This window comes from Bidens hawaiensis, unplaced genomic scaffold (genome assembly GCF_021521415.1).
Source record: "Bidens hawaiensis isolate Kalapana, Puna unplaced genomic scaffold, B.hawaiensis_p1.1 tig00021674_1, whole genome shotgun sequence".
NCBI classification, from domain to species: Eukaryota; Viridiplantae; Streptophyta; class Magnoliopsida; order Asterales; family Asteraceae; genus Bidens; species Bidens hawaiensis.
This window is the reverse complement of record NW_027493365.1, coordinates 105,023-117,010: the sequence shown is the minus strand read 5'-3', so window position 1 is coordinate 117,010 and position 11,988 is coordinate 105,023. Positions and strand designations below refer to the sequence as shown.

The following is an 11,988-nucleotide window of genomic DNA, read 5'->3' as shown; positions in this document are numbered from 1 at the left end:
GTCTTTGGCAAGCATCACACTTCTTGGAGAAATCCATTGCATCTCTCTTCATTGTTGGCCAGAAGTAGCCTGTCCTTAGTATCTTGGATGCTAATGCTCTGCCCCTAGTGTGGTTTCCACGATCGCCTTCATGTATGTCTTTAAGAACTTCTTGTGTTTCTTGATATTCCAAGCATCTCAAGTATGGACCTGCAAGTGATTTTCTATATAATACATTATTTAGGATAATATACTGGGTTACCTTCAATCGGAATGCTCTGGGATTTTCTCCTTCTGGGATCTCGTTATCCTGAAGATACCGTATTATGGGATTGGTCCAAGATGCTGGGTTATCCTTAGAATTTGAAGTTTCTAAGATTTCGAGGTTCTCCTTTGTTGTTGGAGTCAAGATATGCACGATAGGTATCTTGACATCTCCTGGTATCTTGAGAGCTGATGCCAAGTTTGCTAAGGCATCTGCTTCAGTGTTCTCTTCTCTTGGTACTTGCACTATGTCAAATGTTTCGAAACACATAGCTAATTGCTTAACTATTTCTAAATATTTCGCTAAGTTTTCTACATTCGCTGCATAAGAGCCATTGAAATGGTTAGCTAATAACAAAGAATCAACGTAAACTTGAAGGTACATGACCTTCATATCCTAAGCTAATTGCAAGCCAGCTATTAAGGCCTCATATTCAGCCTCATTATTAGTAGCCTGAAATTCACAAGATATAGATAGAGGTATTATGTCCCCATGTGGCGATTTTAGTAGGATACCTAGACCTGTTCCTCTTATGTTGGAGGCACCATCGGTATGCAAAGTCCAACTTTCCTTGACGTTCAATTGTTGAACTTCCTTTTCAACTTCTTCAAGTATATCCTGGCTAAAATCAGCCACAAAGTCGGCAAGTGCCTGAGATTTGATGGCTGTCCTTGGCTCATACAAGATATCGTATGCACTAACTTTCACAGCCCATTTTGCCATCCTACCTGACATTTCTGGTTTTCTCAAAACAGCTTTAATAGGATAGTTAGTTTTTATATGTATAGCATGAGTTTCAAAGTAATGTCTCAGTTTAGTTGAAGCCATTATAAGTGCTAAAATTAACTTTTCAAGATAAGAATACTTGGATTCAGCATCTAGTAGTCTTTTACTTACATAATATATTGGATGTTGTTGACCTTCATGATCCTTGACCAAGACGGCATTGATTACACTCCCAGAAACGGCTAAGTATAGGGATAGAGGCTCACCATCAACTGGCTTCATTAGAAGTGGTGCTGAGGATAAGTATTCCTTCAGGGATACCAATGCCCTTTCTTGCTTCTCTCCCCATTCGAACTTTTGATTCTTCCTCAGGATATCATAGAAGTCTTTACACATCTCTGAAGATCTTGAGATGAATCTGTTGAGAGCAGCTATTCTTCCGGTCAACCTTTGGACATCTTTGACATTCCTTGGTGATTTGATATCCAAGATAGCCTTGATCTGCTCTGGGCTTGCTTCTATTCCTCTTTTGGTGACCATGTATCCCAGGAATTTTCCGGCTTTGACCCTAAAGTGACATTTGGCTGGATTCAGCTTCATGTTGTATTCATCTAGGATATCAAATGCTGTTGCCAAGTCTTTGAGATGATCCTTGGCCTTTTTTGACTTCACAACCATGTCACCTATGTAGACTTCCATCGTGTCCTCCAGTTGGTCTTTGAACATCATGTTGATGAGCCTTTGGTATGTCGCACCTGCATTTTTAAGTCCAAAAGGCATTGCAGTGTAACAGTATATACCTGTGGGAGTCATGAAGGCCGTGTCTTCTTGATCTGAAGGCTCCATTTGAATCTGTTGAAATCCTGAGGATGCGTCCATGAATGTTAGCAGCTCATGGCCAGCAGTTGCATCCACCATTGAGTCAATGTGCGGGAGTGGGAATGGGTTTTTTGGACAGGCCTTATTCAGGTCTGTGAAGTCCACACACACTCTCCATTTCCCAATTTTCTTCTGGACAACAACTAGATTGGCCAACCATCTAGGATATTGGACTTCTCTTATCATCTTGGTTTTAAGCATCTTCTGCACCTCTTCTTGTATGATAGCGTTTCTCTCAGGAGCAAACTTCTGTCGCTTTTGATGTGCTGGCCTGAAAGATTTGTCTATACCAAGTTTATGAGTGATTATAGATTTAGATATACATGTCATATCTTCATGTTTCCTGGCGAAGGTAGAAGCTCTTTTCTTTAGAAAAGATATCAATTCCATCTCAATATCCTCAGGAATACTTGATCCTAACAATAATTTGACTTCAGTATCCTGAGGATCCAAATATACTTCCTTTACATCCTGCTCTCTTGCTTGCAGGACCTTCCCTGGTTGTTTCTGTAATTGCTATGCTTGAGTAGGCTTTGTAGTCCACGTCCTTGATGAAGCATAACATTCCTTGGCATCTTGTTGATCACTCTCAATTTTGATGACTCCCCAAGGACTTGGGAGTTTCACACACTAATGGTAGGTTGAGCGTATTGTCTTCATGCTGTGGATCCAGGGCCTGCCTAAAATCACATTATAACAAGATAAAGAGTCAATAACACAAAACATTTGTAGGGAGTTAGTTCCCTCAATATATATTGGAAGTTTGATTTCTCCCAAGGTGTTCTTGGTTTTGCCACTAAATTCGACAAGAACTAAGGATTTCGGGATAATCTCTGTTTATGGGATATCCATTTTCTTCAATGCATCCATCTGGATAATGTTTACAGAGCTTCCTCCATCAATGAGTATCCTGCACACAAAACAGTTAGCTATACATAAAGTGATTACCAAACCGTCATGGTTGGGATCCACAAGGTCAGATCTATCCTCCTCATCGAAGGATATAATTCTTTGAGTTGTCAATGTGGAAGTACGGAGAGGTCTTTCTCTGTTGTCCATCTTCGTTTCTCTAGAACGGTTCTTGGCTGCTGAATACGAGGTCCCACAGATGTCAGATCCTCCCGAGATAAAGGATACCACCTTAGCCCCGGGTGGTGGAGAAAGTGCCCTTTCAGGTATCTTGACAGGATCCTGACTCTTGTTCTTATTTCTTCCAAATAGTTCTTTTAGGTGTCCTTTGCTAAGAAGGTATCCTATTTCCTTCTAAAGTGCTATACAATCGTCAGTGTGATGGCCAAAATCTTCATGGAACGCACACCATTTTGACTTGTCTTTGTTTGATCCGGGCTTCTCATTCTTTTTAGGCCATCTAGCCTTGTCACCTAAATCCTGCATGGCACAAATCACACCACCAATATCAAGGTTAAAGCAATATTTGGATATTTTGGGATATTCTTCGTCGTCTTCGTCTTCTTCCACAGCGTTGATCTTGGGATTTTCCTGCTTGGAGTAAGGCTTCGGCCTAAAGAACTTTTGTGGAGAGCCGGACTTCCCGTTGGTGGACTCATATTTCAGGATAACCAAGCTTCCATGACCCTTCTTGTTATCCTCCAGTCGAATATATCTTAAATCCCTGTTTCTGACTTTATCTAGATTTTTGCATGGAGTCATGACGAGGTCGTCGTAGAAAGGAGAATCCTTCCTAAGTCCCATCTTGAAGGCTTCAATGGTAGCTGCCATGTCAAGGTTGGGGATTTCCAAAGCTTCCCTGCTGAATCTAATTATGTAATCCCTTAGGGATTCATTGTTATGCTGAACAATTCTATATAAATCACCTGTCATTTTCTCAAAAGATCTACTGCAAGAGAATTGATTATTAAAGAAGTTAATTAAATGAGCAAAGGAAGTGATAGTATTGGAAGGAATACTTAATAACCATTTGAGGGCCGGCCCTGTTAGTGTTGAACCAAACCCTTTACATAGACATGCTTCTTTGATTTCTGCGGGGATAGGGTTAACCTCCATCCTTTCTCTGTATTGAGCTACATGCTCCTCACGATCCGTAGTGCCGTCATAAAGTTTCATGTTGGGCGTCTGGAATTTCCTGGGGATCTCCAAGTCGCATATGGGCCAAGGGGACCTGGAAAGTTTGTGGCTGCCCACTGGAACTTCAGCTATGGGACGGATTATCCCGGGGATACTGGAAATCATATCTTTCATCTTCTGTAATTCCTTGGCTATATCGGGGGATATCCCCTTGTCCTGCATAGATCCATGGTTAGTATATAAATTAGAATTAAGTAAACTGTTACCAGGATCTTGGTTAGGTCTCTGGTATCCTGAGCTTGGGTGGTTAATTCCTCCATTGATGGTATCCCAGGATAAGGCGGTGCCTGCATAGGGATGTCATCTCCAACATGCACTTCCGAGGACACCATAGGGGATCCTGATGAGAATATGCCGGCAGGCAAGGTTGAGCGAGGCTGCATGTTGATGGACCCTGGCATCGTTGGTCCGGGTAACTCCGAGGATACCGAAGGAAAGGCTCCCCAGTATCCTGATTGCTGCTGCGATGGAATCCTTGTTGATTGTGTCCCCAAGGATCTAGGATTCGGAAGGATGGAAGATCCTGGAGAATCAAAGTCAAGGACCCTGGGCATGATTGGAGTGGCCTCCTGCCCTGGTTTCTTCTTGATTCCTTCAATCTCCTTGAATAGCCTTGAGTTGGTCTTCTCTTGTTGTTCCATGTGAGTTTTGACCTGTTTCATTAAAGCAAAAATATCATTGTTAGAAATAACCGGGTCTACCCGTGTAGAGGATCCCGCGAATGGTGAAAGTTCTCCTCTAGGCTGAGTATTTTTCTTCGGCAGCGATGGAGGTCCTAGGTGGACATTTGAAGCAGTAGTGACCACCGGAGCAAAGACTGAACTGGTTTTTGGTTGTGAGGCCATTGTAAAGAGAATGAAGGTGAGTGAAATAAACGGATTTAATGGATTAAAGCACCGTTAGCCCCACGGTGGGCGCCAAATTGTTTTGGTCAAAAATTAACAACAATGATTTCGTAACCAAATTAGTAATCGGGACTAGGTGCTTGTATGAAATGAACGTAAAAGTACTTGAACACAAGGATTTGTTGCGAGGAAAAAACCCGTTATCCTTAGGATAACAAGCAAAAAACCCCGGGCGGTGAAAACTATCACCACCGGTTTATTAATAGGTGATTACAATTGTGGAGCTCAAACTTGATCGTGATTACAAAGAATGCGAGTACTAGTAAGTTCTCGAGTACTAGAGTGTGTGTTTGATCATTTGTTTAGAGCTCTATTTATAATAAGCAAAGTCTAACAATATGCCCTATATTTAAGGAAACTTTAGAAAGAGTCTAATTAGCCGTTAATCCTTCTAATCAGCACGTTTCCTTAGTTGCCACGCTCCTCTTAGGAGATCAAGCAACGGACTTTGACCTGGTAATCATGGAAGGTAGCAAACATAGCGTTAGTTATATAATATAATTAGGATACCAGTTACCTTAGATGATACCGCATCCTGGATTCGTCCCGAATATAATCTTTGTTGAGGATACTGAAATTCCGTACCCTAACATATATATATATAAAATTTATTATTCCATGCCGGTTTTAGAATTTAGTCTGACTAGTGGGCCGATAAAATAATAGGTAAAATGGTTCTGGTTCTGAAAACATTGGTTGTATGCCTAAGTTAAAGTTACCACTGGAGCATAAAATGTCGAGGTCCTACAAGCTTGGCATCGTAGTCTAATTATTCTTTTTTCTTTTGAATTTTCCATAGTCGTCATCATGTCCTTCTTCTTAGTCTATTTTAATTAATTCAACCGTTGAAAACAATAAAAATAATAATTATTGATTGTACGGTGTAATTTGAAATGGACCTCACAGACAGTACCCAAGCTGTGGCCTATGAAGACTTTCTCTCACCTTGTACGTACTCTATATTATATTCATCTCTTGGGACCAATGGATACGATAATTAATTGTGTACCTTATAATTTAATTGGCTTAATAATGTGATTGTAAAACACACTGTGAGATGGCTTAAATTTACTGGTCCAAGTCATTTTGTTTTAGTTTAATAAATAAAACTAAATGTTGATATAGTGAGGACACTACAATATAATGTTTTCTGTTTGACCCGGAGGCCTTTACCGACGACAATTGCACTAAGGCTGAGGGGTGTGAGGGGCTTTAATGGGGGCTTTAATAGGGGCTCCAACCAATAATATTATGACGTGTGGCAGAGAGAGAAACTGGATAAGGGGGGTGTTGGAGCCCCCGTTAGAGCCCCTGGCCCTGGTGTGGAGGGGCTCCAGCAGGGGCTCCAGCGAATTTTTTTTTATTTTTTTATAAATATATTCAAACAACGTATTATTAAAAAAACTCATAAATTATTAAAAAACACACATTAATAAAAAAACACATTAATATCTAAAAATAAAATAAAAATTAAAGTACTAAAAAAAACATTCTTCTTATTCTTCGGCTTGGTCTTCTTCGATCAACCTCTTTCGGATACGTTCCTTTTGCTTTTCCATTAGCATTTGATCGACCGGATTTAGGTTACTGAAGTCTCTAGTAAGAAAGTCCAAATCTCTCATTCGACTTTTTTCCTTTTTGTCGTTAGAGACCACCTCCATGGTTTTGTTGAATTTATTGAGGGATTCAACAAGATTGGCGATATTTACGGCTTCCCCCTCAGCCGGTTTTTTCCCCTTGGCGTCCCTTCCCAATGGCCGCCTCCTCGGCGGTGAAGACGTTTCCTCCTCCGCAATGTTTAGGTCGAATCCAACGCGGCAATCCGACCCGGTTGAAGTGCTATACGCTCCAGACGAACTAGTTTTAGTCCGTTTCGGCCCTACTTCCGCATCAACGTCCGGCGCCACCAGCTCAACCCACTTGGAACACCTTTTCAACCTATCCCACAACTTTAAATCGTCCCACGTCTTCACCATCCCATACCTCCGCAAACACTCCTGCTTCCACTCTTCGACCGTGAAATTGTAAACCGCCAAATCATCACTGCCACTTGGTCTCATACGACCGCTGTTCCTGTTGAAAAGATTAGTAAACAAGCCGACAAATTTTCTGATTTCGGACCACCGACCCGAAATCATATCGGCGTTCCGCTCTGTACTCCCAACGAGCATGTAGAACGTCTCCCTAACCTTTGTCCAAAAAATCTTGCTCTTTTGGTAGTCGGCTGCAAAATGAATAAATAAATTAGATTTCCATTTAACTTTTTTATTTAACTTTTTTATTAAAAATTATTTTTAAAAACGTTAAAACAATTACCGCAACCCCGATCCTCAGAAATGAGTATCCAAGCCCGACACATGGCTTCCTTCTCATCCGATGACCACGGAGTGGCTTTCCGTTTCGTCCTCGGAGTCGAAGCCGGTCCCGACCCGTCCGTTGCAAGTTGTTTTTTCCGGTGGACGCGTCTTTTTGGTCCCGTAGCTTCACCGTGTGATTCTTGTGTCTCCGGAACAACAAAGTTAGGAGACGGTTGTGTGTTGGATGGTTGAAAGCCGGATGATTCTTGCAGCTCCGAATAAAACATCGGTTGGTGCGGTGACGACCATAAATCGTCGTCAATATAATCTGAATCAAGGTTTTGGTACCAATTTCCAGCCATTTTTTTTAAAAAAAAGTTGAGAAGATGAATTGATTTTGGGTGAAAGTTTGAAGTTGTGATATAAAAATGGGTGAAATGGGTATTATATAGGAAAAAAAAAATTTTTAATTTAATAAGAGCCCAACGGCTCTTTTTCTTAAACCAAGACAAGCTTTTCTCTCTCTTCTCCCGCTAACAGGCTCACGCCTGCATGGTTTTTCGCGTTAGCGCCCCGTTAGGGCCCCCGTTAGCGCCCCGGTGGTGTGGTGTTAGCGCCTGGGGGCGCGAGCGGAGGGGCTCTAGCGCCCCCGTTGAAGCCCCACACCCCTCAGCCTAAGTACATGTGCATCGGCAACAACTTGTTGCTCGTAGCCATTATCAGTATAATTGAATTACTGGACCTATCAACATTATCACAGTTATTGCTGGAAGAGTTCCTAGTGAGGGTTTTTCAACTGAAGTTACTACTATTTGTAACTGAGTATTAACCGTCAATTAATTGTCGAATGATACAACAAAATGTTGAGAAGTTTTCTCAACTATATAAGCCACGTTGTTGGTCATTTTGTGATACATGTTTTTCATGACTAAATATCTCAGACATGTTCATGCTTTCTCTTTTAATTGTCTAAGACTAAATAATGATAATTGTTTTGAAGACCAAGTAGATCTATAACTATGTAGCGAAACAATGAAACTAATTAATAGAAGTGGTTTAGCCATTTGATTACATTTTATGCTAATAATATATATTTAATTGTTGCAATATTGATACACTAGATGAAACCATTAATAACATTAGGAAAAAAAAACTAAGAAAACATAATTAATACCTAATTAATTAACTAATCTAAGTACATTTTGTTAAGAATAGCAAGTCTCAAGGTCTCTTCTTGATCACCTGTGAATCCATTAGGAACTCTCACAATAACATCTTGTAGCATCAAATCCTTCACACATGACACACTAGCATACTGAACTTTTAAATCAAGGCTTCTAAGTGCATCCATCAATTTCGCTGCTGGATAGTTAATATCCTGTGATTGAACCCTAACCATCGCTTCAGTTCCGAGTGATTTCACCTCAACTTCAACCTGATTGGCCGTTGAATGACCGGAGACACTTCTTGAGTTATCAACATGGTTATAATCCAAATGTTTAAAGTTCAATGGAGTCTTGTTTTTGGAACTTGACCCTGATGATTCTGATTCAGTTATTTTTTCTAATGTTTCGATTTTCGATTTAAGCTCGTTAATGTAAGTAACTGCATCTGCTAATAGAGAAGCTTTGTCCATCTTTGAAACATATGGAACCACGCTTCTAAGAGCGTAAAACCGGTGGTTTAACTTCTCTCTTCGCTGCCGCTCCGCCTCCACATGGTACCCGGGCGTCATTACTTCTTGTGGAGCCACCGCTCCCTTTGCTCGTCTTCCCCTCCGCTTAGGTGTGATCACGATGTTGTTCGTTGATGGCGACGAGCTGTTGATTTCAAATGGATCTGAATCAGAAGACGACATCTTCATCTTCATCTTCTTCATGCTCATCACTTCTTCCTGTCCTTCTTCACTTGCTTGATTATGAGGGCCTTGATAAAATATTTGGATTAGTATGTAGGTGGTTAGTTTAGAATTTAGCTAAGTATTTCTAAGCTTATTTTGTAAATTCTTGTATTTCTAGAAAGAGTACCGGTTGCCACTTTATGACCTAGAGATCATCAGTTCAAGCCGTAGGAAATAACCTAAAGTCGCGTATGTCGGATCCGACCCCTCCCCAAACCCCGTGCAATTATGCAAATGTGGGAGCTGAATCAAGCACCTGGGCATGCCCTTGTATTTTTGGACAGGTCTCTACCTTTAGTTTGAAAATGATGTTTTGATGGTGTGTAGAATTGTTTCATTCAAAACCTTAATGATTATAAATAATATTCCCAATAATTGATTGATATTTCATTATGGATTAAGGTTTAGAACTTTAGATTGTAAATAAATAATATAAAAAACACTGATGTTACCTTGATTAGGGATCTCACATTCATCAATAAGATTAGCACCAAGATTGGCACTAAAAAAGTTACCAGGATCAAATACAGATTTAATTAACTGGATTAAACCACTGTCTTGTTTCTCAATATCACAAGATCCCAATTCAACAACACCATTAGATGTTGGAATACAAACCAAAGTTTTAATTCCATGTAGTCTAACCTCTTCACTTCTTTTACCATTATAATTCTTTAACTCCATGTCACCAGCCAACCACAAGCATGATCCTGAACTATAACTCTCCCCAACAACATCATGCCCAACAATAAAACACATGGACACCGATGACATAACTAACCACAGTGTATCCCAAGCATCGTCGCACCCAAACATCTGGTCATGATCGTTACTAGTTGAAGTTAGCAAGTCATTATTGGAGCCCGGGAAACAACCCTCGGCCCAAACGAGAACAATACGACTGTCGGTGTCTTTCGACGCTTGCCAGAATATAGCGTAAAGCCAACGCTCAGGTCGGTTTTGGAGGATGAAGTTGAGACGAGTTTGAAGTGAGGATTGTGGCATTGTTGTGTTGTACGATGAATTGCGTGACCTTTGAGTTAGGGAGAAAAATGTTTGAAAGTTGGGATGATTTGAGAATTGGGCAGCTAGTTTTATAAGTACTACTTCTAGATGATGTCGATGCAACATGATATATGACATCATTTAAATTTATGTCAACTTTATGAATATATTGCATTCTTATCGTAGTTTTCTCATTTTTAGTATTTTTGAGTTTTTAAATCTTATAAACCACGAGTAGATATTACTAAAATGGTATGGAAAAAGAAAATATATCTTTATGAGGCAGTCTAATTATTCAATCCCGTACCAACCGGGTCATAGGCGATTCCTCCATACCACACAATAGTCAGACTCAATGAACATGTCACATGTAGCCAGAAGTGGCCAAGAGAGACTCAAATATAGCAATGCTTTTAGGCCCGACTTTACTACCCCTAGAGCCCGATCCGGAAGTAACAAAATACATGCAGGTAATTTTGATTTTGAGATTGTTTGATAACAGGCATGATAAAAAGTTATATTTTTTTTAAATGAAGATTGCCCAGTTTTATCATGTTTTTGGGCTTACAAAAAGATTGAGATGTCCATAAGGCTATGTGTAATGGAGGGCTATAAAATAGAGGCGATGTTCGTCATGTGGCGTCACGTCAACAAATGTGTGATTTTCATTTTAGGGGTGTATTGATATTGTAGCCCAACACACACATACAAACACACACATATATATTAAAAAATTATTATTTTCAAACTCAAACTCAGCAACAAACAGATTCCCCCCCCCCTCCCCGGTCGCCCCCCTCCCCCTATCGCTTGGGGTGGAGGGGGGGGGGTTCCTCGCCAAAATCGCCCCTTGTCACCCATTACACACTGTCTAATGAATCTTGCATTTGATATTATGAGAATCTTGTTTAAATAGCGTAAAGTTTCCCATTACTTTGTGGTAAAACGTGTTAAAATAAATTGGTTCATTGTATATAAGAAAAAAAACATATATATATATATATATATATAAACACTTAATAATAATAATAAATAGATAAAAGGTTACTGATTCGTGATATCTATAAATAGATCTTTGCCATCTTTAAAAGTAATACTTTTTAGCTAATTATATTGTATTAAATCACCAAAAACCTAACAAGAAGTTAAAATTAATAATTATGAAGATAAGGTTAACCCAGTCGCTACACAAGGTGGGAATCCTAACATGTAATGTCTACGTCTAGTCTATTTGCCAAGTACTAAAAAATTAATTAACCTATTATCCATAATCTGTCTATGTAATGATATTGATTTAACTACACTTTGTACAAAATTGAAATCAATATAATTAAATACTCTCTAACAAAATACTCTCTAGTTATGACACGAACATCTAGATATAACAAGATCAAATCACTCAAATAAATCATATTAGAGTCATGTGTTTTCAGAGCAAAGTGTCATTTTGGTTCTTAAAATTTGATATGCTATGTAACTTTAGTATAAACATTATACTTTTTATAGTTGACCCTTTGGGTTTTATAGTCTTGTCATTTTTGTCCATTTCATTAACCCTATTAATTGTTTAATGTTAAGGTATGCCCTTTAACCAATTTAGATGAAATAATCAATTGTGACCATTCCTGACAAATCTCACAAATAATAAAGCTATTGAAAGCTATTGAAAGAGTTTGTGAAGGGTAACTAGGATGCATACAGATCCCCAACACCAGTAACAAACATTTTACAAACCACTAGACCTAAAAAAACTTTTGAATGACATCCAACATGAAATCCATGGATAAATATGTATGTAAAACCACTTTTTATTTTAAACTAAACGATCGTAGGAACGTATGTATGAACTGCTTTATCAACAACATGCGTTTCTATAAAACAAACCGCACAAACAAACATGCAACCTACACGCCCCGCAGTAACGCG

At 39.4% G+C, this 11,988-nt stretch overlaps 1 protein-coding gene across 1 annotated transcript; it reads right to left on the bottom strand.

Annotated features, from left to right (window-relative positions):
- Positions 1–8,264: 8,264 nt before the first annotated feature.
- LOC143563959 (transcription factor bHLH14-like) lies at positions 8,265–10,105 on the bottom strand. The gene is made up of 2 exons (XM_077051374.1): positions 9,510–10,105; positions 8,265–9,083 (listed from the first exon to the last, which is right to left on the bottom strand). The coding sequence occupies exons 1-2, from the start codon at positions 10,060–10,062 to the stop codon at positions 8,344–8,346; spliced, it is 1,293 nt and encodes a 430-aa protein (XP_076907489.1). The 5' UTR covers positions 10,063–10,105; the 3' UTR covers positions 8,265–8,343.
- Between the last annotated feature and the right edge of the window lie 1,883 nt (positions 10,106–11,988).

Bases quoted from the DNA above. Each gene is read 5' to 3' on its own strand.
- LOC143563959 (XM_077051374.1), bottom strand. From the start codon at position 10,062: ATGCCACAATCCTCACTTCAAACTCGTCTCAACTTCATCCTCCAAAAC. The intron at 9,084-9,509 runs GTAACATCAGTG...TATTTTATCAAG, and splicing joins ATGTGAGATCCCTAATCAAG to GCCCTCATAATCAAGCAAGT.